This window comes from Schistocerca cancellata, chromosome 4, assembly GCF_023864275.1.
Source record: "Schistocerca cancellata isolate TAMUIC-IGC-003103 chromosome 4, iqSchCanc2.1, whole genome shotgun sequence".
NCBI lineage: Eukaryota > Metazoa > Arthropoda > Insecta > Orthoptera > Acrididae > Schistocerca > Schistocerca cancellata.
In genome coordinates, this window is record NC_064629.1 from 175,830,270 (window position 1) to 175,855,481 (window position 25,212).

Sequence of the window (25,212 nt, forward strand, 5' to 3'; positions counted from 1 at the left end):
GCTTTGTTGCTGTAGAATATTGTTTTATCGTCGCTAACGAGAGATCGCGAATAATCAATAGCTTCCGGTTTGTGTTTTACGGACCGTTTCCTTATTTCAGACTGGGGAAGAATCGAATGCGCAACAGACCAACAGCAGCCGCGGCTGGGATCAGTTCTCAAATTTTACACTATATTTGCAACTAGTCTCGTTTAGGAAACGACACGCAAGTCTGAGAAACTAAAGTCGAGCGAAAACTGTCAGCGGAGATGGAAAAATATGCAGCTTCGCCGCAAATAGCTGCTATCCGAATGCGACACGCGTGTGCGGGCCGTGGCGGTATCTGTCGGGCGGATCGGGAACTCGCCGAGGCTCGGCAGATAGACGTTAGGCGGCGAGTTTGTGCGGTTTCCGGAATCGCAGGAGAACGCCGCGCATTGTTGCGGCCGGCTGGCGACTGGCGCGCTCCGGTGCGTTTGCATGTGCAGACGGCCGAGGGGAAAAAAAAACCTCGCTCCGTCCAATGAGCTGCGGTGGGAGGAGCTAGGCGAGCCGGCCGGCGGTCCTCCTCTCTTTTTATCATTTTGCCGGCGCTCTGCCCGATGCAGCAGTAAGCGATAATTATGCGCATCTCGGATGACCGGAAGCGAATGGCATTATGGCGGCGGCGGCGGCGGCGGCGGCGGCGGAGGCGGCGGCGGTTTCGCCGACCTTGACGGGGGCGGGCGGCGGGGTCCGGCGCGTCCCCCACTCCGCGCGCGCGCAGGCCACGCCCCCTTCACACGCACGCGACAAGCTCTCGTATCAAAACCTGTGTTTGGAGCGACGGCACGAAAGGGAGGAAGAAAAAAACGTCCGCTGCGCCGGCCCGCTCGTATATAAAGAGGTCAGCTGTTGGACATCCCGGATAGATCACAAGTCCGGGCAGAGCTATCCGCTTCTCGCTCTCAGGTGCCACCGGTCCTTTCGGTCCCCAATCCCCCACAACCGACTTTTTTCCAAATTTCTGGCCGGCTCTGAAACCTGAGAACGATTCTGTCTTTTCCCACATCTTCTCCAGTCCGCCGGTACATCGACGCATCCGACCCGTATATTTTCTGTCGTTATCTGTCTAGGCACCTGTCTTCTTCAGCAGTCTGTATACTTACGTGAAGTGATCACCCTTCTGTAAGAATCTGTCCTTCTTCGGAACTCTGCCTAAGCCCTCTGGAACCTCGGTCGATTTGCTCTCCCCGCTCGGTGTTTCATTTGTATTCCCTCTGCGCATCCACGCGACGCTAAGAAAAAGGCTAGAAGGGAGGAAAGGAAGAGAAAAGGAAGCAGAGAAAGTAGGGGTCTCGCGGGTCGGTTAGCTGTGGGGCTGCGAGTCGGCGTGTGCGGTGATGGCTGTGGTGGTGGCGCTGATGCTGCTCTTCGGCTCGTCTCTGGCGCAGGAGGGCGGCGCGGCCGAGGCGACGACGCCGGCGTCCGGCGAACCGCAGTGCGCCTCGTGCCTGCTGCGCGAGGAGCTGCGCAACATCAGCCTCAACAACATCAAGATGCAGATCCTGAGCAAGCTGGGCATGAAGCACCCGCCCAACATGACGGGCCGGCAGCGGCCGCCCATCCCCAGCAAGGTCCACACCTGGCTCGACCTGTACCAGAGCGGCGGCGGGGGCGCCCCCGCTGCGTGGGCGGACATGCAGGGTGACGAGCCGGCCGGCGCCACCAGCCGCCTGCCGCGGCCCGGCCCGCTGCCCTCGGACCCCGACGACGACGACTTCCACGCCCGCACCGAGCAGGTGCTCGCCTTCGCCCGCCCGCGTAAGTACTCTTTCTTTTCCTTGTCGTGTCGAGTGCTTCAAATTTCTTTCGTCGATTGTACATTACCACCGTATTTGTGCTAATACAGCCGACAGCTGTCTATTAGAGAAATTTGCAGATTCGACGAATAATGTTCGAAATTCTACAGACAGTTACTACTCTACCTATCGACCACCGAGGTCCCTATTCCTTAGCGTCAGTGGCTGCTGGCGAGTTGGATTTACTCTCCCCTCCGCCGCTGCCCATTTTTCCAGCCACGCTAAGGTCTCCTCTCTATCCCGTGATAGAGAAATTTACAAATTCGACTAATAATGTTGGAAATCCTACAGACAGTTGCTACTCTACCTGTCGACCACCTAGACCCCTATTCCTTAGCGTCACTGGCTGGTCACAAGTTCCATTTACTCTCCCCTCCGCCGCTGCCCATTCCTGCCACGCTAAGGTGTCCTCTCTATCCCGTGATCCGAAATCGGAAGCCGTTCGAACAAATAAGAAGCGACAGTGACAAGCTGTCGAGTGAGGGTAGTGAATCGTACGACAATTTACACAGTACGGTACTCGATTTAAGGGGGTGGCGTCTCGTAACTGATGGTAACAATCGTCATCTCGGGAAATAGTTGTTTTGCACCAAATAGTGAAACAAGTGTGATAGATGATGGCCTTCTGTTGTTTTCCCGAACGTTTTTGCTGATCGCAGGCAGGTGCGTTGCTATTAATAGGCAGCGCATCCACATTCATTCCGGTATTGTTATTTCCGCATTGGATGTACGTCTAAAATAGTGTTAAATGTAGCAGCAACAACGTAAGCATTGTACAGTTTCCCCACAAAAACTGGATAACATCACTTACTGACGAAGTAGACGGGTTTGTAATTATGACGGCGTACAAGAGAACGAAATGCTCAAACTGGTGTAGTACTGTATGTAGCGAGTGCAGTTTAATGAAATTACCATTTACCCGAAGTTAGAAATATGGCAGCGAAAAGAACCTGTTCGACCTGAGTCGAACGAGTACATTCGGTGTAGTGCACCGTAAGCGTCTCGTAACTGATGGTAACAATAGTCATCTCGGAAAAATCGTAATTCTTGCTACAATAGTCGAGGTGGCCCGAGAGTGAAAATGGTTACGGCGTTCTACGCTGAGAGTATTCGCTTCTGCGAATTATCTACTCGTCTTTTTTTTCGCGATAGGTGTATAAAGTCGTCGAGAGAAAAGATAGAATTTTCCACGGAAACACTATTCTAAAAATCTTAATCACATTACAACTTAAATGTCGTCTGAAGATTTACTGATTAATTTTGTTAAGGGGGGTACGACGTCAAACGCGCCGACTTGGAGCAGGAGAGGCACCACAGGACATTTTAATTTGCACTGTCTATACATTTACAAATAAATTCATAAAACTTTGTCAGCATTACCAGGAAGGATTCAGGATTCACACTCGTAGCAGTGGAAGTTCAAAAACACGAAAAAATAACATTTTTCAAATGTGAAATTTCGTGATTTTTTTCACTTACTGTTGGCTGCATTTGTTGCTATAGGTACACTTTTCTTCATAGGTAAGAGAGATTCTTCGACGAATTTTGCACAGCTTACAAACCATACGTACAGGTGTATGAAACTCTAGAATTTATTTAATCTACGTAAAAATGAATGTTGCGTTTTAAACTTCGTGTTTAGAGAAAACTCGAATTTTACAGTTAATTATCTCAATTTTTACCACAGTTTTTAACAGATTTGGCAAATTCTAGAGTTTCATACACCTCTGAGTATGGTTTGTATGCTGTGCAAAATTCATCGAACACTCTCTCTTACTTATGAAGAAAAGTGTACCTATAGCAACAAATGCAGTCAATAGTAAGTGAAAAAATGATTAAATTTCACATGTAAAAAAAAATTTGCTATGTTTTTGAACTTCCGCTGCTACGAAACTGAATTCTGAATCCTTCCTGGTCATGCTGACAAAATTTTATGAATTTACTTGTAAAAGTATAGACAGTGGAAATTAAAATGTCCTGTGGTGCCTCTCCTGCTCCAAGTCGGCCCGTTTCACGTCGTACCCCCCTTTACAAAAGTAATCAGTAAATCTTCAGACGACATTTAAGTTGTAATGTGATTAAGATTTTTAGAATAGTGTTTCCGTGGAAAATTCTATCTTTTCTCTCGACGACTTTATACACCTATCGCGAAAAAAAGGCGAGTAGATACTCTCAGCGTAGAACGCCGTAACCATTTTCACTCTCGGGCCACCTCGATTATTGTAGCAAGAATTACGATTTTTCCGAGATGACGATTGTTACCATCAGTTACGAGACGCTTACGGTGCACTACACCGAATGTACTCGTTCACTCAGGTCCAAAAGGTTCTTTTCGCTGCCATATTTTTAACTTCGGGATTTTCTGCGGCAGCACAATTGCACAGACCGCCGATGTAAATCCGCCTCCCAATCTCTGATAGTCATCTTCCCATGTTGAAGCTAGTAACGGCTCTGTTTCATCGAGGTAAATGGTAATTTCATTAAACTGCACTCGCTACATACAGTACTACACCAGTTTGAGCATTTCGTTCTCTTGTACGCCGTCATAATTACAAACCCGTCTACTTCGTCGGGAAGCGATGTTATCCAGTTTTTGTGGGGAACTGTACAATGCTTACGTTGTTGCTGCTACATTTAACACTATTTTAGACGTACTTCCAGTGCGGGAATAACAATACTGGAATGAATGTGGATGCGCTGGCTATTAATAACAACGCACCTGCCTGCGATCAGCAAAAACGGTCGGGAAAACAACAGAAGGCCATCATCTATCACACTTGTTTCACTATTTGGTGCAAAACAATTATTCTTCGAAGCGATAGTCCTCTGTTTCTAACTGTAGCAGCCAGAGAAGGTATATTTCAGCTACTGCTCGGAAATTTGACGACTGCGTCGGAGGGTGAATGCCCAGTTGGCGGCTAGCGCTGCACCAGGCTGCACGCGTTACGTCACAGTATCGCTGAGTCAGCGGCCAGCGCAACCCCAACTTGTTGCTCTATCTGCCGTGCTCTACACTCTACAGACACACTACATTCCTTACAGCGTACAAAGTTCCAAATAAACGGCCAAAAATTTGAAAGAAACGTATAAAAATTCGCAGCAAAAGTTTTAGATTTCCTTCGTACTATGTAAAATCTTCCCGACAGAGCTTCGCGTTCTTGTCCCAGTCATTCAATCTTTCTTATTCTGTCTGCGTACGTATATCTAACACGTATTCAAAAATCTTGTTACGCCATCAAAGAATGTTCCGTACTGTTTAAAGCACAAAATTTCCTGACATACGTTCTTAACTGTCGACAACCCTTTGAACTGTTTTTTATCCTTTTCCAGGCGAAAAATGACTTCGACACACAAAGGAACTACGACACGTAGCTGCTAATGGACATTGATTTACATCAATGTGGAAAAATGAATATCTGTGCCTAACCAGGATTCGAACCGCGGCCTTCTGCTTACTAGGCAGATGCTCTGACCACAGCCAAAAATTTGAAAGAAACGTATAAAAATTCGAAGCAAAAGTTTTAGATTTCCTTCGTACTATGTAAAATCTTCCCGACAGAGTTTCGCGTTCTTGTCCCAGTCATTCAATCTCTCTTATTATGTCAGCGTACGTATATATAACACGCATTCACAAATTTTGCTACGCCTTCAAAGAACGTTCCGTACTGTTTAAAGCACAAAATTTCCTGACATACGTTCTTAACTGTCGACAAACCTTTAAACTGTTTTTTATCCTTTTCCAGGCGGAAAATGACTTCGACACACAAAGGAACTACTACATGTAGTTGCTAATGGGCATTGATTTACATCAATGTGGAAAAATGAATATCTGTATCGAACCAGGATTCGAACCGAGGCCTTCTGCGTACTAGGCAGATGCTCTGACCACAGAGCGAGCAGAAAACAGTGGTCACCGTAAATGCAAGCACTGCCCTAGCAAGCCCCCCGCCACACCCAAATTCTCAATCTATTCGCACAATACTGACTATTCTGCAGCGGCTGTTCTACATGTTAATTGCAGTTAGCAGTTTCAGTTTTACACTTTATGAAGAATTGTATTTCTGGTACTTATATAATAACTTACAGAGGTTTTTGTCAATGAATTCTTCAGAGGAGTAAAGCACGGTGATTTGAGTCTTTATTCGAACTGAAGCTAAGGTACCTGTCTGAATTTATATAAGATTTTACATTGCAGAACTAAGGAACTATATGCAGGAAGACCAAAATGAAAGTGATCGGAAAAATGTTTTTGGCGTCTAAACACCAAAGAGATCCTAATAAAACTCCGGAATGAGTCCCAACACCGGAAAACATTTCACAAGCGAAAGGCAGCTTGTAGGAACGTCCGACAAATTCGCAACGCTTGTTAGCTGTGTAAGTGAGAATTAAAACATATTCGAGTCAGAACGTTATCAAATTGGACATGCGTTTTTATCGTCACTCACTTTCTGTTGTACATAAATTAAAGTTTCCAGACCGCCTTACGCGAGTTCAGTTCTGTCCTCGCTGAAGGTATTTGAATCCTCGGTTTTTCATTTGTTCCAAGAAACCGTGGCTCATTGCGTTCCGACGCGTGAGGTACAGTCAGTTGCAGGTTGCATAATATCAAAAATAGTGTATGATGCGTAGTTTTATTCTCGTCACGTTGTTCATCTAATTGGAGAGATCTAAGACGGATATAAACTGGAAATGGCGAAGGAAGCCGAATCTTTCCTCACTTTGTACGATTGTGTTGTTCGACATCTCATTATAAACAGACCAACTTAAGGGTACGTGTTCGCTGCTGAATGGTTTAAATCATTCAAATAACACGTAAACGTGGGAAACACTCACTGCCATCTGCTTTGCGATTATCCGTGACGTTCCTACGCACATCAGTATCTGTACAAGCTACTGCCCGTGCCCGCACGACACAAGCTTTCGCCGAAGGAGATGGGAACCTAAATAAATAATATGAAAAGAAAATAGCCGCTACATTTCGTAGTCTAATTTTCGTGGGTGAACGACGCTTACCTTGCATATTCCGACGTTCCCTACGCCTGCTGTATTGTAATTGTAATTTGTAAAGAACCGTACAGTTGTAAGCCACTTCCTTTTAGTACCACATTTGTTGCAGTACTTCTGTACCATCTGTTGTGGGCTCTTCCTTTTTCTCCTATGTTACTTGGTCTTTTATTTTCTTTTTCTTTTTTTTTTTAAGGCCTTGAATGGTGAGAACAGCCGCCTCATTTATTTTTGCCCAGAAAATTTCTAACATTCCTTGCGGTTACTAAAGCTATCATGATGGTAATTGCTTGTGTAATTCAAAAATTTTGCTTCTATTTATGTTTTGTAGCCCTTCTTACCCAGTCTCACGATGGCCAATAAGCGAGAAAGCTGCACGGTCTGGTACTGACGACCACAAGAACAAGGTAGGGGGAATCGCAAAACAGAGGCGCAAGTTTTTGACTTAAAATAGCAATTACTACCTGCAACATTTCCACTACTATTTTCTGGAACTGTATTGAATGACACATTTTCTACCTCAAAACAGACAACACTCAATACGCTGCACAGGATGCAACTCTTCAAAAATGTTAGTAAATATACCGTATAAGGTAGAGCTGAACGGATACGCTTAGTAAAGAGAGTGAAAAGACCTCAAACATGATTAGGCAGCACACAAAAAAATCATTGCCTAGCAAGAACACACTACTTCCCAAATTATTATCTTCGATAAAAAGAGAACATTTCATGTGATATTCTTTCAATGAAATGCGTCGGTAATTTCCGTCGAAACAAACTGGTTGTTTTTAATAACAACAATAACAGTTACGGGGGATGACGAAATAAAATTTTTGGAGAGGGGCAAGGGGGCGGGGGTCAACAGAAGCAAAATTTTATGTCCCACTGTTTTTGCTGCTGTAATCGAAAGCAAGTGTTGCACGAAACTTATTCCCGCACCTGGACAGATATTGGAAGACTGATCAGCAATACATCTATTTTTGTTGATTGTTTCGCTTCCTGTGGCGTCTTACGTACTGAGTGACGTTGATTAGCTGAGCATTGCCGGCGAGGTAGCTCAACATGCTCAGTTGCGAATCTCTCAACGATGAATTTTGAAACATGTTATGCGACAGCTGCACAGAACCACTCACGAAAAACGACCAAATGTTAGATACGAAATAAAACGGTGTACGTGTCTGACAGTCATCTGGAGGACCCGGGTTCAATACCCAGCACCGACAGAGATATTTCCTTTTTTCCTTGGTGGGAGAACTTGATCTGGGTGCACTCAGCCTCGTGATGCTCTTTGAATGAGAAGTAGCGGCTATAGCCTTCACAACGGCTATTTGGAAACGTTGTTTTCAGCGAGTAATAGAACAAACGAGATAATGGTCCAATCCGACATTTACCACAGTCGTTCCAGAAGAGTGAAGTGTCATTTGAATGACGAAAACAAACATTTTCCTTACACAACGCACACCTGACGAAAGAAAAATTAATGCTTTCAGGCATATCGCAGTAATTATTATAGTGATATACGTATATACAGATGACGGTAGTAACACGTAAGTTGATTCATGTGAAAAGGTTTCCGGCGTGATTAAGGCCACACGACGGGAATTAAAGGACTCTAAACGCGGAATGGTAGTTGGAACTAGACGCACCGAAAATTCCATTTCGGAAATCGTTCGGGAATTCAATATTCCGGGATCCATTTCGTCAAGAGTGTGCTGAGAATAGCAAATTTCAGGTATTACGCAGTTGCCGACGGCCTTCACTTAATGACCGAGAGCAGCGGCGTTTGCTTAGAGTTGTCAGTGCAAATAGACAAGTAACACTGCGTGAAATAACAGAGAAGTCAATTACGGCGTACTACCAACGTATCCGTTAGGACAGCGCTGCGCAATTTTGCGTTAATGGGCTGTGGTAGCAGAAGACAGACTCGAGTGCATTTGTTGACAGCACGTCATCGCCTGCAGCTCCTGTCTTTGGCTCGTGACCATATCGTTTGGACCCTAACCAAGTGTCTTAACGCTTAATGTTGAGCAGTCTGCAAATCCGATTTCGCTTCATAAAATCTGACCGTGAACTATATAAATGGAAGAATGACTTACACCAAGTAATTAATACAGAATGTTCTCTGAAACAATCAGGAACAGTTGTGGCCCAATGACGTGGCGCATTATCATCCACAAAAATTCCATAGTTGTTTGGGAGCATGAAGTACATGAATTTTCAAATGTGTGTGAATTCTTATGGGACTTAACTGCTAAGGTCATCAGTCCCTAAGCTTACACACTACTTAACCTAAATTATCCTAAGGACAAACACACACACCCATGCCCGAGAGAGGACTCGAACCTCCGCCTAGATCAGCCGCACAGGTACATGAATGGCTGCAAATGGTCTCCAGGTAGCAGAACGTAACTATTTCCAGTCAATGATCAGTTCGGTTGGTTCAGAAACGGAGCCCATTCCAGGTAAACGCAGCCCACGTCATTATGGAGCTGCCAGCAGTTTTCACAGTGCCTTGTTGACGATTTGGCTTCGTGGGGTCTGCACCACACACGAACCCTACCATCAGCTCTTACCAGCTGAAATCCGGACTCATCTAACCAGGCCCCGGTTTTCCAGTCGTCTAGGGTTCAACCGATACGGTCACGGGCCAAGGACAGGAGCTGCAGGCGATGACGCGCTGTCAAGAAATGCACTCGCGTCGATCTTCTGCTACCATAGCCCATTAACACAAAATTGCGCAGCGCTGTCCTAACCGATACGTTGGTAGTACGCCGTAATTGACTTCTCTGTTATTTGACGCCGTGTTACTTGTCTATTAGCACTGACAACTCTAAGCAAACGCCGCTGCTCTCGGTCATTAAGTGAAGGCCGTCGGCCACTGCGTTGTCCGTGGTGAGAGGTAATACCTGAAATTTGCTATTCTCAGCACACTCTTGACGAAATGGATCCCGGAATATTGAATTCCCGAACGATTTCCGAAATGGAATTTTCGGTGCGTCGAGCTCCAGCTACCATTCCGCATTTAGAGTCCATTAATTCCCGTCGTGCGGCCTTAATCACGCCGGAAACCTTTTCACATGAATCATCTTACGTGTTACTACCGTCATCTGTATATATGCATATCACTATAATAATTACTGCGATATGCCTCAAAGCATTGCTTTTTCTTTCGTCAGGTGTGCGTTGTGTAAGGAAAATGTTTGTTTTCGTCACTGAAATGACACTTCACTTTTTTGAAACGACTGTGGTAAATAAACAAGGAACTATTTCATTGTTACTAAAATAAACATTATTTAAAATTTATCATAAGAACTGTGCTACAGGAATTATTATAAAGTAATGTATTATTAAGAAATATTTCACTTCACTAAATTAAAAGTTATGACAGATGGAAATCGTCTGCAATATAACATCAAACATTACCTTCATTTATTTTCCTCTGCTGGTCACCTTTGTAAGAAATGCATATTTAACATTTTACCTGTGGATACGAACCGGCTATTATTCGAAACATTAATAACATTTTTGTATGGTTTAGGTGCTTCAAATTCGCTTGTGTCTATATTAGCACCACGCGCTGTGCTATCTTCTCACGCCTGATCGCGCGCGAGGCACGGACTGTACAAATCCCAGTAAAAAGACGTTGTCCGTGTGCCAAAAATCAGTAATTTCAACACTTTTTAAAAATTCTTGCAGTGCGTCTTTGCAGCTAAAATTTTTGACAGTGTATTCCTTTCGTTGTATTCTTCTTGCATAAAAAATCTGACGGTGGTTTTCGACATGTCGGACTGGACCATTCTCTTGTAAGGAGTGAGTGTTTCCTGTATAATCAATATGCGTATTCTCTTTATCTAGTGACGTACTGAAGCATCTATTATACATTATACATAGCACACCTTTAGCTATGTTAGGAGATATTTACGAACAATGGAGGCTTCAGCAGGCTTCAGCACAAAGCCCAGTTATTTCACAAACAATTTCCTCTCAAACACTGACACGGGCATACCCATCTTCTCAGGGGCTATCGAATGCCATAGAAATTCACAGTTAAGACCGATTAATGGAAGGGAGCAGTAACAGTGCAGCAGAATATTCAGTCTTTTGAGTAAGCATCTTTTGTTGACATTATTGTTTCACTACGTTGAATTACTTGTGGAGCGTTCGGGGTGTACACATTTAATGTGAAACCATGTGTTCATGTTTTTAAAAACATAGTTTCGTGTCACCACGTGGCGATACAAAAGAACATATCAGTGCTCCAAACAGAGTGAACGAACTGATTTATTTTTGGTGTTGCAAGATGGAACTGTGCCTTCTGGAATAAATCATGGCATATGAAGTGCTCGCAGCCTGCTCCTACTGATAATAGCATAACTTTGCCGCTAGGTGCACGCACTTCTTACACACTGAAATCTCATAGATAATGCGCGCTTAAGGACACGCAACGGTCCTGTTTTGTAAGCGCTGTTACCTGAGTGTAAGGACGACATTGCTGAGAGTATATGTCCACGTGCTTGATCGCCATGTGGAGCATGTGGCTTCAACTCCGGTACTGTCAGGAACTTTTCCTTGGTAGGAGAAATGGAATAGGTTGCAGCTATTTAAATGACAAGTGGCGACTTCATGGTGTGGAAAGCTGACGCCATATGGCAGAGGATGACTCGGCAGCCGGGCGGTCCTGACCGCACAATTACATAATTACCGCATCGACAGAAAGAATGTGCACAAATTACTTTTCTCTGAGTTTTTTTTCTAAAAAAACCTAGCTTACGGTTTACTCTATAGTGAATTGTCAACATAAAGTTATTACACAGGGCAAATTCAACACCTCGTTCGTTTCTGGACGCCTTACGGCCAATGGAATTTCACGATCCAGTTACCATTTTCCATCCTCAGATGTATAATACAAGAAGTAGTGTTTCGAGAACTTCGTCGACTAATCTCTTCTCTTTTTTTTCGGAAAGGCAGTCAGATCAAATATGAACGCCGAACTCTTTGCATTTGATTTGTTACTGTAAGTATTCTCATTGGAAACGTGTATCATAATCCTTCTCCAGATGGACAGTGCAAGTATACACCAAAAGAGACACCTATTTTTTTTTGCAGTACATACTCATCTGCTCTAGTGTGATGCACTTCTGAATCGTCTTCGAGAAATTTGAAGTGTTAGTGAAACTGGCTACCGTGGCAGGCTAGAAGACTGCCTGTACTGTGGTCGAGTTTCGATCATCATTCTTTTCCCCTTAACCCTCCACCAAACGTATCACTATGATAAATCGTGATAGGCTTGGCATTTTATCCTCCACATTCTCGCAAAGTCTAGTAATACTGAATATTTTGCTGCGACCCGTCCTCTCCTTGGCGGTCAAATACTGCAGGCGAAAATTTCTACCAATACCAGGACTCCGATCGGCTTCCTCTGAGTGGAGTGCATGCGTAAGCGCAGGCCTTGCTGTTTCCTGTCACCCTATTCACTTCAGGCTTCTGTTGTTTCCTTACACCTCTGATGAACGTCAGCACTATTCCCTTAAAAATGCCTCTTTACATTTCGTTCCCCGTCCTTCTCAAGTATTCCTATCTGAATGACAAGCGAACTGCATACCTTTCTGTTCGATTACTTGTAAATGCAACAGGAACAAGTAGAGACGAGTCCTAGTGGTTTAACACACTGGAATGGTATTTGGGAAGAACAGATATCAATTTCCATTTCGGCTGTTCTGATTTCCAGGTTTAGATTTACCGCCGTTTACCTGAATTACTTTGTGTGAATGTCGGAATAGTGTCAGTGACCAGGTTTGTTCCAAAACTCATTTATCCCCATCTATATGTCGTTCAGCTTCATATTCACTTTTTTTTTCAAGCCAGCACAAGATGTGTAGCGATGCAGGCTGGACAAGACTTGATCCGGCAATGTAATGTTGAACATTAGGTTAGATTATTAATAAGAGTATTCATGCTTTATGGCAATAAACAATTTTTATATAATTTCATAGTATCACTAGAAATATCAGAATATTGATAGTGAAAATATTTAATGGTATTGAGAAAAATAAATGTTGTTAAAATAATTTTGATAGGGTATGAAATGGACCAGAAATGGATAAAGATAAAGATTCTTCCTCAGTTGTGTTTGAAGATTTAACAACCCTCTATTACCGATACTTTTCGCAATAGTTTGAGTGCGGCCATGCAAATATCGTGAACTGCTTATTGTGTTGTAATAGCTGCTCAATTTTGGCTATATTTCAGGGAGACATTTCCAAGAATCTCATGAAATGACGCTTTCTACAAGAAATATACATTCTCAAGACTCTGACAAATATTGACTTCATTTCACACTGCAGATCTGTAAGACATTTTGATCGGTGCTATTACTCGAACACTGAACAAGGGAAATTGATTTATGTCGTAGTAAACACTGGGTCTAACATTTTTTGGCATTATTGAACTAAAGTCCGGAATTTTTTATCCACAGTTTTAGAAAATACATTCTCAGAATTCAGTTGCATGTGCCAGAGCAACCGTACCCTGAAACGTCTTTCGCCTGGAGAAAGGTCATCTGGCGAAACTAGGGAGGAAAAAAATTCAGATTTAAGAAACCACATATTGACGGAATAGAAAAGCAGACATGATGATTCGTCAGACGCCCAGTGAGTTCTGTAATCAAATCCTCTAGAAATAGGGAAAGACACAAAGGCCATTACTCCTGTCTTTTCTTGAAGTCTCTACCCGCAGCCAATCCACAGCAAAATCAGTTTTTTATCAAATACCTGGAAAAGATAATATTTTTAAGCAGAGCGTCAAAAAAACAATCTTTCAGGTATATATGACCTTTCGCTGCGAAGATAAATTTGCCTGTAATAATGGAACTATATGTAGCATGAGCTTTATGTAGAGGGTTACATTTTTTTGTATTTGGTATATTGCTCCTTGTTTGCTTATGGTAGTATTTGATTTTATATGCAACCTAGTTCGAGCGAACATGGCAAGCTCTCTATATTTTGCCATTTATTTTACGTGAGTTGCTTTATCTTAAATAAAATTTTAAAAGGTAACTTATGATATTATTAGTATCGTTAACTCTGTTCCGATTTTCTTGAGGTACCGGTAAAAATTCAGGTTTTGTTTTTAACCACTTTTCTTAGCTTTTTCAGATTTTGGTGGAATGCACTGGCCCGCAGCTGCAATCTTCGTTGTATAAAAATCACCAAAAAGGCGAAAAATTTTCCACTTTTGCAACAAAATGTTTTATCGATCTTGTATCGAGTCTAACTTAGTTCTCGCTCTGTAGATTTCCAGGCATGTAATATTGTCATTCGTAACAGTCACGATTCATAGTGCACTTACCGACTGAATGAACTCTCTTTCGGGAGGAACGCTGTTCAAATCCTCGTTCGTCGTTTCTGAATTAAGTCCCCAGCTTCTTATTATTGCCAATTCCGAACTTTTACTACCTGTCTAATAGCCGGGACGTCGACGGAACGTTAAATTATTTCTTTAGCAGCCGAATGCCAATGCTATCCAATTTCAGCTACCATTCGTGCGGCACGACACTAGAACATCCAAGCGGCCAACATTGTAACTAAAACAAGCAAGATATATTACTGTAAAAGCGAACCGTACCAGGAACGAGACTGTCTTCAGACAGGTTCCAGTTGAAAGTAAAACGCGAAATATCTCCACTGGCATCATCTTAGAAGATAGAGTAAGCAAAGGCAAACCTACGTTTCTAGCATTTATAGACTTAGAGAAAGCTTTAGACAATGATGACTGGAATACTCTGTTTCAAATTCTGAAGGTGGCAGGGGTAAAATACAGGGAGTGAAAGGCTATTTACAATTTGTACAGAAACCAGATGGCAGTTATAAGAGTCGAGGGGCATGAAAGGGAAGCAGTGGTTGCGAAGGGAGTGAGACAGGTTTGTAGCCTATCCACGATGTTATTCAATCTGTATATTGAGCAAGCAGCAAAGGAAACAAAAGAAATTCGGGGTAGGTATTAAAATCCATGGAGAAGAAATAAAAACATTGAGGTTCACCGATGACATTGTAATTCTGTCAGAGACAGCAAAAGACTTGGAAGAGCAGTTGAACGGAATGGACAGTGTCTTGAAAGGAGGATATAAGATGAACATCAACAAAAGCAAAACGAGGATAATGGAATGTAGTCAAATTAAGTCGCGTGATGCTGAGGGAATTAGATTCGGAAATGAGACACTTAAAGTAGTAAATGAGTTTAGCTATTTGGGGAGCAAAATAACTAATGATGGTCGAAGTAGAGAGGATATAAAATGTAGACTGGCAATGGCAAGGAATAAAGAAGAAGAAAAATTTGTTAACATCGAGTATAGATTTAAGTGTCAGGAAGTCGTTTCTGAAAGTATTTGTATGGAGTGTAGCCATATACGATAAATAGTTTGGACAAAAAGAGAATAGAAGTTTTTGAAATGTGGTGCTACAGAAGAATGCTGAAGATTAGGGGAGGTATTGAATAGAATTGGAGAGAAGAGAAATTTGTGGCACAACTTGACTAGAAGAAGGGATCGGTTGGTAGGACATGTTCTGAGGCATCAAGGGATCACCAATTTAGTATTGGAGGGCAGCGTGGAGGGTAAAAATCGTAGAGGGAGACCAAGAGATGAATACACTAAACAGATTCAGAAGGATGTAGGTTGCAGTAGGTACTGGGAGATGGAGAAGCTTGCACATGATAGAGTAGCATGGAGAGCTGCATCAAACCAGTCTCCGGAGTGAAGACCACAACAACAACAACAACATCAGTCATAGCTTGCTGTTTACGACATTACAATGAGGAGAAGGAAGGAGAGAAAGGTAACGGAACATCCAAGCAAACTGTAAGTCGACGACGTTCAAAATGTGAAAAAAGGGGGATGCTGAAGAAGGAAGAAGAAGCTAAGTGCACTCAACAAACATTCCTCTGACGATACGGATAACTGTGTTATTAGGCAGTAATTTCTGAGATATTATGAACAATACAAATAAATACTAACATTGCGAAAAGTTCACAGCTTTTGTCGCACACAACATTCGAACAAAAACTCTGTAAATAGTAATTCTGTGTGTGGGATTTGGTTTTACAGTGTGACAGATTAACAGCGTATGCATGTGGGAACGAAATGAAATAGTCCTAAAAATGTGTACTACTAAAAAATCTTTACATATAATGAAGTATCAAAATTAAAGTGGTCAGTGTTTTATTTTCGAAACGTGGATTCATACAGTTTACCCTGTGAACTAATGTTTTCACAGTTGCAGAGTACGACAGGTATTATCAAACAACAGTAGCGGTCAGTGTGTAACTGTTGTTCTACGCTGGTGACCGGTGTTTTATACGTTCAGTATCCCTATTCGTTATATTTAGTATGGATCCCACAGAGCTGAGCAATACTCTAGGCAGTACGATACTGCAGTGCCCAGTGAGGCAAATACGTTTTCGACACATTTACATTTCTCTCCATACACTCGATGTTCATTTAGTCCGATCTCATTCGGGCATGCACACTGTAAGAGTACAAGTAGTTTGTAAGCGGACAAACCGCAGCTTCTGAGTATCCTACCAATAAATGAGCTGAAATCATTTACATTACCGAGCACTGAGTCTATATGATCATTTAATTTGATACATCCACACATGGTTAATCCCAGATACGTATTAGACATGGATGGCTGCAGTTGTCACTCACTAAGCAGATTGCTTACAAGGGAACCTCCCCATCGCACCCCCCTCAGATTTAGTTATAAGTTGGCACAGTGGATAGGCCTTGAAAAACTGAACACAGATCAATCGAGAAAACAGGAAGAAGTTTTGTGGAACTATGAAAAAAATAAGCTAAATATACAAACTGAGTAGTCCATGTGCAAGATATACAACATCAAGGAAAGTGTGACCTCAGGAGCGCCGTGGTCCCGTGGTTAGCGTGAGCAGCTGCGGAACGCGCGGTCCTTGGTTCAAGTCTTCCCCCGAGTGAAAAGTTTACTTACTTTATTTTGGCGAAGTAATGATCTGTCCGTTCGTTCATTGACGTCTCTGTTCACTGTAATAACTTTAGTGCCTGTGTTTTGCGACCGCACCGCAAACTTCGGAAAATATTCATTGACCTTGTTATTGAAGTCGCGAGCTATATTTGCTGGATTCATATTGCCCACGGAATCATCTCACGTATTTAATGCACTCCCGTCCAAAGTAGCGAACAGTCAACTGCCAGCCAGGGGGCCTCGTTAGCAGGAATACCCCCTCTTCCGTGCGCTATAGTCGACTGACGTCGTGTGTTTCGATGTTTGTTTAGGTGTAGCGTCCCCACACTACGGTGCAGTTACCTCGCATCGGACGGACGGACAGATAATAATTGTCTGAAAATAAAAAATTAAATTTTTCACTCGAGGGAAGACTCGAACCAAGGACCTCTCGTTCCGCAGCTGCTCACGCTAACCGTGGGACTACTGCGTTCCCGAGTTCACACCCTCCTTGATGTTGACTATCTTCCGCATAGACTACTCAGTTTGTATATTTTGCTAATATTTTTCATAGTTCCACACAACTTCTTCCTGTTTTCTCGATTGATCTGTGTTCAGTTTTTCAAGGCCTATCCACTGTGCCAACTTATAACTAAATCTGAGGGGGGCTGTGATGGGGAGGTTCCCTTGTTAGTAAAAACTCGTATCGTACATCCTAGAATACGTGAAGCGTATTTGCAGTTGCGAATACGAACAACCGTGAGCTGTATAAGGGAATGATGACAGTGACAATTTCTGCCGGTCCTGTAACCTAACCTGGGTTTTCCGTTTTACGCGAGGGGTCGCCGTAATCGATTTGGCTGTGCGTGTACGTGTCAGGCCCACAGGCAAGCTTCCATACGTCGTCGTTCTTACGTCGACCTGCAGGTGTACAAACATTATGTAATTCATGTACAGAGGAGGACATTTTTAATTGAAAGTCGTTTCCCGGTGTCGGGCGGATAAATATAGTACAATATTGCAGTGTTTGTGTTCTTAAGAAGAACGGTGCATTGTTCCTCCGAACATTGCATTGTTCTTAACAACACAGGCTCTGTAATATCGTATTTATCCGCCGACCAAGGGCAGATACTTTCAATTTAAAATGTCCTCCTCTGTATGGGAATGATACAGTGAGCGTACGACTATAGCTTGTGACGCAAGAACGAAGAATAGCCAAAGCAGTTAAGACGACCGATCGCTTGTAGCTGTAATTCGAGTCCCGGTCCGGCACAAATTTTCGTTGTCGTCATTCCCTTATGCAACCGACGGTTGTTCGAATTCGCAACTGTGAATTACATTGCATGTATTCTAGGAAGTATGGTACGAATTTTTGGCAAAGCAATTTCCTTAATGTCATACAACTCTAATAAATATCTGGGGTTAACAATTCGCAAATGTACAAAGTGAAATCATCACATAGACTCAGTTCTCATATTACCAAGGACTTCAGCCCGTTTATTAGTAGGATACTGAGAAAGTGCGGTTAGTCTGCTTACAAACTGCCCGTACTGTTAATATGTGTGTGCCATGAAAAATGCTTGGAAATTTTCAGAAAGCGATTTGAGTGCAGAGTCTACTAGTAGTTGCTTAAAGTAAAATATACTGACGTAGTGAGAAACGAAGAAATACTTCAGAGAATAAACGAGGAGAAAAAACTGAAGGAAAACCCGTTCGCGAGGATATGTACTGCGAAGGAGTTGCCTTCAAGGAAGATGGTAGGCTGGGCCAAGTCAGTAGCAAATTAAAGGGCAGACTTTTGTGGTAATGTATTCTGTTTAGCAACGTATTAACTACGAAAGTTCGTTTATAATGGATCTGGTATCTTTTTTCTCAGGAATTGGAGGAAGTCTTTGCAGAAAATCGATAGTGGTATATTTAATAGGAGCAACACGGTATTTAACTTAACTGATGTCCGGAACCACGGAAACATAAATCTGGATTGACGTCGCGGATTTCATGCCCTGTCACTCTCAATACGAAAACAGGAAGAAATCCTCGTCCGAAGAAAACGAGAAATTAAAATCATCATCCCTATTACCAGTAAGAGGCAATCATTTTACTTCCACGTTTGAAAAACCGCGCTTGCGCATCTTCAGACTGGTTCGTAAGACACCCCTACGCTGAAATACCGCCAAATGACCGAAAGACGACTATTATAATTATAATATTATATTTATAATCAAAATTATGTAGTTATTATTGCGACTAACTTCGTGAAGCGCTGTAGGTCAAAGAGTGTGTCGTTTTGTTAAGACATTCACTATCTGATCAAACGTATCCGAACACTTAATATGGGGTGTGTACGTATGACGTCATGAGCTGTCTGAATGTCTGTGGAGGAATGGCAGCCCATTCTTCCTCAAGACCCGAAACCGGGGAAGGTAGTGGTCTTGAACGCTGGCGTGTGTAGCGATGTCCAAGTTCTGACTCCCCCAAAGATGTTCCATTCGGTTCAAGTAGAGAGTCTGGGCAGACCAATCCATTTCAGGAATGTTAGTGTCCGTAAAACGTTGCCTCGTAGAAGATGATTTATGACAGGGCGCACTGTCACGCCGATACAGTCATTGTTTCCGAACTGTTCCTTTGTTGTACGCAGTACACAATGCTACTAAATTTGCAATAAGGGGAGCACACCCCAATCACGAAAATAGAGACCGGACCAAAACAGAAAGCAGAACCCCCTCCGCACCTTAGTGTTGGCACCGCACATGACGGCAGGTTACATCCTCCAGGCATTCGCCAAACCCAAACCATTCCAACAAATTGCCGCAGGGTACAGTGTGATTCATCACTCTGAATCATCATTGTCCGGTAGCGATGCTCCTACACCACCTCAAACGTCACTTAGCAGTGACTACAGAGGGGCATTCCTTGAAAAGTGATGGTTTTGTTAGCTGTGTATCACTTCCTGCTCCTTCGTTTAGTGGCAAAGCGACACTGTTCGTATCTTCAAATACACTACTGGCCATTAAAATTGCTACACCACGAAGATGACGTGCTACAGACGCGAAATTTAACTGATAGGAAGAAGATGCTGTGATATGCAAATGATTAGCTTTTCAGAGCATTCACACAAGGTTGGCGCCGGTGGTGACACCTACAACGTGCTCACATGAGGAAGGTTTCCAACCGAATTCTCATACACAAACAGCAGTTGACCGGCGTTGCCTGATGAAACGTTGTTGTGATCCCTCCTGTAAGGAGGGGAAATGCGTACCATCACGTTTCCGACTTTGATAAAGATCGGATTGTGGCCTATCGCGATTGCGGTTTATCGTATCGCGACATTGCTGCTCGCCTTGGTCGAGATCGGCTCGTTAGTAGAATGTGGAATCGGTGGGTTCAGGAGGGTAATACGGAACCCCGTGCTGGATCCCAACGGAATGTTATCCGCATGGCTGTAACGGATCGTGCAGCCACGTCTCGATCCCTGAGTCAACAGATGGCGACGTTTGCAAGACAACAACCATCTGCACGAACTGTTCGGCGACGTTTGCAACAGCATGGACTATCAGCTCGGACACCGTAGCTGCGGCTGCCCTTGACGCTGCATCACAGACAGGAGCGCCTGCGATGGTGTACTCAACGAGGAACCTGGGTGGACGAATGGCAAAACGTCATTTTTTCTGATGAATCCAGGTTCTGTTTACAGCATCATGATGGTCGCATCCGTGTTTGGCGACATCGTGGTGAACGCACATTGGAAGCGTGTATTCGTCATCGCCATACTGGCGTATCACCCAGCGTGATGGTATGGGGTACCATTGGTTGCACGTCTTGGTCACCTCTTGTTCGCACTGACGGCACTTTGAACTGTGGACTTTACATTTCAGATGTGTTACGACCCGTGGCTCTACCCTTCATTTGATCCCTGCGAAAGCCTACATTTCAGAAGGATAATGCACGACCGCATGTTGCAGGTCCTGTACGGGCATTTCTGGATACTGAAAATGTTCGACTGCTGCCCTGGCCAGCCCATTCTCCAGATCTCTCCCCAATTGAAAACGTCTGGTCAATGGTGGCCGAGCAACTGGCTCGTCACAATGCGCCAGTCACTACTCTTGATGAACTGTGGTATCGTGTTGAAGCTTCATGGGTAGCTGTACATGTACACGCCACCCATGCTCTGTTTGACTTAATGTCGAGGCGTATCAAGGCCGTTATTACGGCCGGAGGTGGTTGTTCTGGGTACTGATTTCTCAGGATCTATGCACCCAAATTGCGTGAAAATGTAATCACATGTCATTTGTCCAATGAATACCCGTTTATCATCTGCATTTCTTCTTGGTGTAGCAATTTTAATGGCCAGTAATGTATCTCTGTCGAATTCGTTAGTCAGGTGACATCCAATGACTAGTCCACGTTTGAAGTCACAGAACTCCCTTACCGACCCATTCTGCCGTACCGCTTCTCTGCTAACATAACACTCCTCACCTCCTTTTAAGACGGCAGCTCTGCCTCTCGTGACATCTGGTGGTCGATATCACATTATGCAGGAGTGACCGGATACATTTCATCAGACAGTCGTTAGCCCAGACCGCGTACCAGCTCGTGACGAATGAAAGCCTACGTTTCAAGCAATCAGCTAAAGGCTAATAAATTACTTCAACTCAACTGCTCACGTCATTTAGTAAAAAATGTATCGTCATTCGTTTAAAAAAGTGGACAATTTTATCTAACAATTCAAAAATCCAATAGCCAGATGACGGCAAACTGAAGAATCAAGAATCTTTAATGGGCCGAACCCTGTATTCTGTCTATACATTCGGCATTTCATAACTACCAGTGGGGTATCTCTCGTTGTTTGTGGATGACAGCTATTTGCAGAAGCAACTAAAACCTAAAATTCACCGCTCGCAGATTACAACAAGAGCCTGAAGCAATCCAGAAATGGGTTTTTCTTTGAAAAATTACGATTTCCTTTGACAAGTTTTAAACTATCATTTTCACCAACAAACGAATTGATGTTGAAATTATATACGATTGTATGGAACCGTCCTTGCGCGGAAAAAAATATCAACTATCTAGGCCTTATCATCGATTGTAAATTAATCTTCAGAAAAGAAATCGAACATTTTTCCAACAAAGGAAATCTCTCTTATATCAAATACATCCAATGATGAAAGGAAATGCACTGAATATAAGGACTAAACTGAAATACTTCGAAATCTATCCTTACTTATTGTTCTCAAATATAGGCACTACGGACCAACTTCAAGATGGCTCAAGTTACGTAGAAATTAAAGCTACGGTTAGAAACAGACAGAACCAGTTTATGTGTTCAGTTATTAGGAATTTAGAGAGGAATCTGGATCAAATTTACACTTAACTGTGGTACTGAAGTATGCGATACGAGTGACGTCGTTATCCGAGATGGCAGCCCCTTGAAGTTGAAAAATGTTTGTGCAGATTGCCTGTATGCAGGCCCATCTTCTCAGTGACGTCATCATCCTTATCAGTGATATGCCCCTTTCCCTCCCCTTTCTCTGTTTCCAATCAATCACAGCGAAGTATAAAAAGTGAAAGAGCCAACCGAAAAATTCAAGATAGCGGAAGTAGCCCAACTGTGTTAGTGATAAATTAGAAACCATCAGCTCCTCCCCTCTCCCAGCCAGCTCTCAGCACTCTTACGAAAGAGAGGGAAGAGAGAGAGAGGGGAGAGAGAGAGGGGAGAGAGAGAGAGAGAGAGAGAGAGAGAGAGAGAGAGAGAGACGCTCGCTAACGTTATGTTGTGTGGATCAAAAATCTATAGAGGTCATGGGCAGGAAAAATAAAGTCAAACAAAAATAATTCATGCACAAAAACTTATTATAGAAGTTTTTTCGTACAATGTTTTACATACAATGTTTTTCACTATCTCAGCAATTAAAAAGTGCTTCGAACAATGGCGAAATGGTAACCCTATAAATTTCACAAGCAGATGGTCGTTCACATTGACCGACGTTTGTAATCTGGAACGAAACGCGGTACGCAACTAACTGATATTACCCTCCCATGAGGAAATTAAATTATGTTTCTTTCAATAGTTTATTCGTTATTTCTATTCCACATGTCCTTAGAAATGTTACAAAGTTTCGTTCTCCTACGATAACTCGTTTTTCATAGGGTCCTTCTCAAGTAACGAAAGATTACTCATAACCACTCTGTATTCAATTCACATTTTTCATATATTTACATTTTGCGCAGATATTTACATTTTTACGATGAATCACTAATTTTCCATCGAAAAATATACAATTTACAATATTTACAGATATTTACATTTTTATACACAAAGTTTTTCGTGTCTGAGAAATTACAATTTTTCACTAATTTTTGCCACCAGAAAGGTGGTATTCACCTTATGTTACAATCTACAATTCATTGGTATTTACATTTTTTCAGTATTTAAATTTTTTTAGATTATTTACAGTTTTGTAAGTTTTTACAGTAGTTACATTCATCATCGTCATCATCAATATCATTTTTCATACAGTGTTGGCCTGAACCCACTGTATTGACCTTATGGGGAAGTATCAAACGTTTATCTTCTTGTGCAGATAAAGCAAAATTACGCTGTATAGTGGCAGAAGCAACGTGTCTACTGGACGGCACTATTTCTAGTATCATTTAACTAACACATCCGATAATCGTCAGTGGTAAATTCTTTTGCTAATGTCGTGTTTATCCCCTTTTGCTCTTCGTATTACATGTTGCATCTCTTTTACCAGAGCGCAAATATTTGCTCTCTGCCTTACGGTTTCTGTGATTCTCTCTCCCGACAATTCATCTTTTATTAAACCCACATTCTTTTTGTTGACATGTTTGGTGTTGTAAATGTTGTTATCACCGCAAAGCGAATTTTCACACCTCCTATGAACATCGTTTTTAATAAAATCATAAATATGCCATGTGCTTACGTGATATATTACGCCATCTGTCATTTTCACATCGCACATTTTCCTCACATCTTTCACTGTTTTACCGAAATATCGTTATTCATAGTCTGAAGAATTTTTATTTCAGAATAGTTCTTTGTAGCCATACGTTTCTCTGTATTAAATCCGTATACTGATTCATAGTGTTGGAAAGGTTTGGAAAAGAATAAAGACGGTACTAACAGAAGCAGGGGAGAAAGCATTGCGCAGAATAAGAAACTGAAGAAATGAAAATTGTCAGAGAACAGTGAAAAAGAGGAAAGAAGCCAGGATTCTGTGGCTGCAAAATATGGAGAGTGAGGACTGGAGAGAGACTCTCAGCACAATGAGAAAAGAGACAGCAAGAGTTCTATGAACAGAGAAAAGGAAATACCTAACTGTTAGTCTTGGAATCTGAATAGAGACTCAACGAAGCTGTTTCAGTATGCAAAGAGCAGATAGACAGTAAAAACAATCACCCTGACGAATACAGCATCACAGAACAGGAGGTGGTACAGACCATTCAAAAGGCTGCAAAACAACAAGGCCGCAGGCGAAAGCCAGATAAGAGGGTGGAAACAAACTACACAAAGAAATTTATAGCCTTATTACAATGATTTGCAAAACTGAAACACTACCTGAAGGCTGGAAAACTCCAATAATCTGTCCCATACACAAGAAAGGAAACAAAATGGAATGTGGAAATTACAGAGGAATAAGTGCGCTCAACATAACATACAAAGTTCTGTCAATGATCATTCTCGACAAAATTAAGCCTTACTCACAAAACATTATTCGAGAGTACCAGGCTGGATTTCGACCAAATCGAACCACAAATGATAATATGTTTACTCTACGGCAGATCTTTGAGAAATATTGGGAATTTAACAAAAACATTCACTGTTTGTTCATTGATTTCCAGCGAGCCAGTGACAACACCCACAGAAGCAACCTCCGCAGCGCACTAAGGGAGTTTAGGATACCCAGTCAAATCATTAGAATGATACAACTGTAGATGGATGGCTGACAGGCAGCGGTGAAGTTCAGAGGATCCATATCCCCCAACTTCCCAATCAAAAGAGACTTAAGACAGGGAGATACTCTTTCATGTATTCTCTTCAACCTTGCATTAGAGAAAGTGGTCCGAGATAGTAATTTACAGCTATACCATGGTCTCCGATTCGAACACAGCATACGCAGATGATATAGTCTTACTCAGTGTAACAAAGAACAGATGAAGGACTGTACAGGTCTCTCAGACACAGTACCAGCAAAATGGGTCTTTTGACAAACGAAGAAAAAACAGAAGGTATGAAAATCGGGCGAGTCGTAAACCCAAATCCACACTTTGAAATTGACCAGCTTTCTATATTCATAAAAGTTCATCGGTTTAAGTACCTTGAATCGCTCTTCAGCAGTAAAAATATCATAACTCTGGTCATAAATGAGAGAATAGCTTCAGGATCAAGATGTCTG

General features: G+C 42.5%; 1 protein-coding gene across 1 annotated transcript in view; it reads left to right on the forward strand.

Annotated features, from left to right (window-relative positions):
* The first annotated feature begins 867 nt into the window (after positions 1-867).
* Positions 868-25,212, forward strand: part of LOC126185184 (growth/differentiation factor 8-like) — a 473,270-nt gene continuing 448,925 nt past the window's right edge. Inside the window, exon 1 of the mRNA XM_049928044.1 lies at positions 868-1,782. Coding sequence (XP_049784001.1) covers positions 1,362-1,782 — 421 coding nt within the window. The 5' untranslated portion in view covers positions 868-1,361. The remainder of the gene's footprint in view (positions 1,783-25,212) is intronic.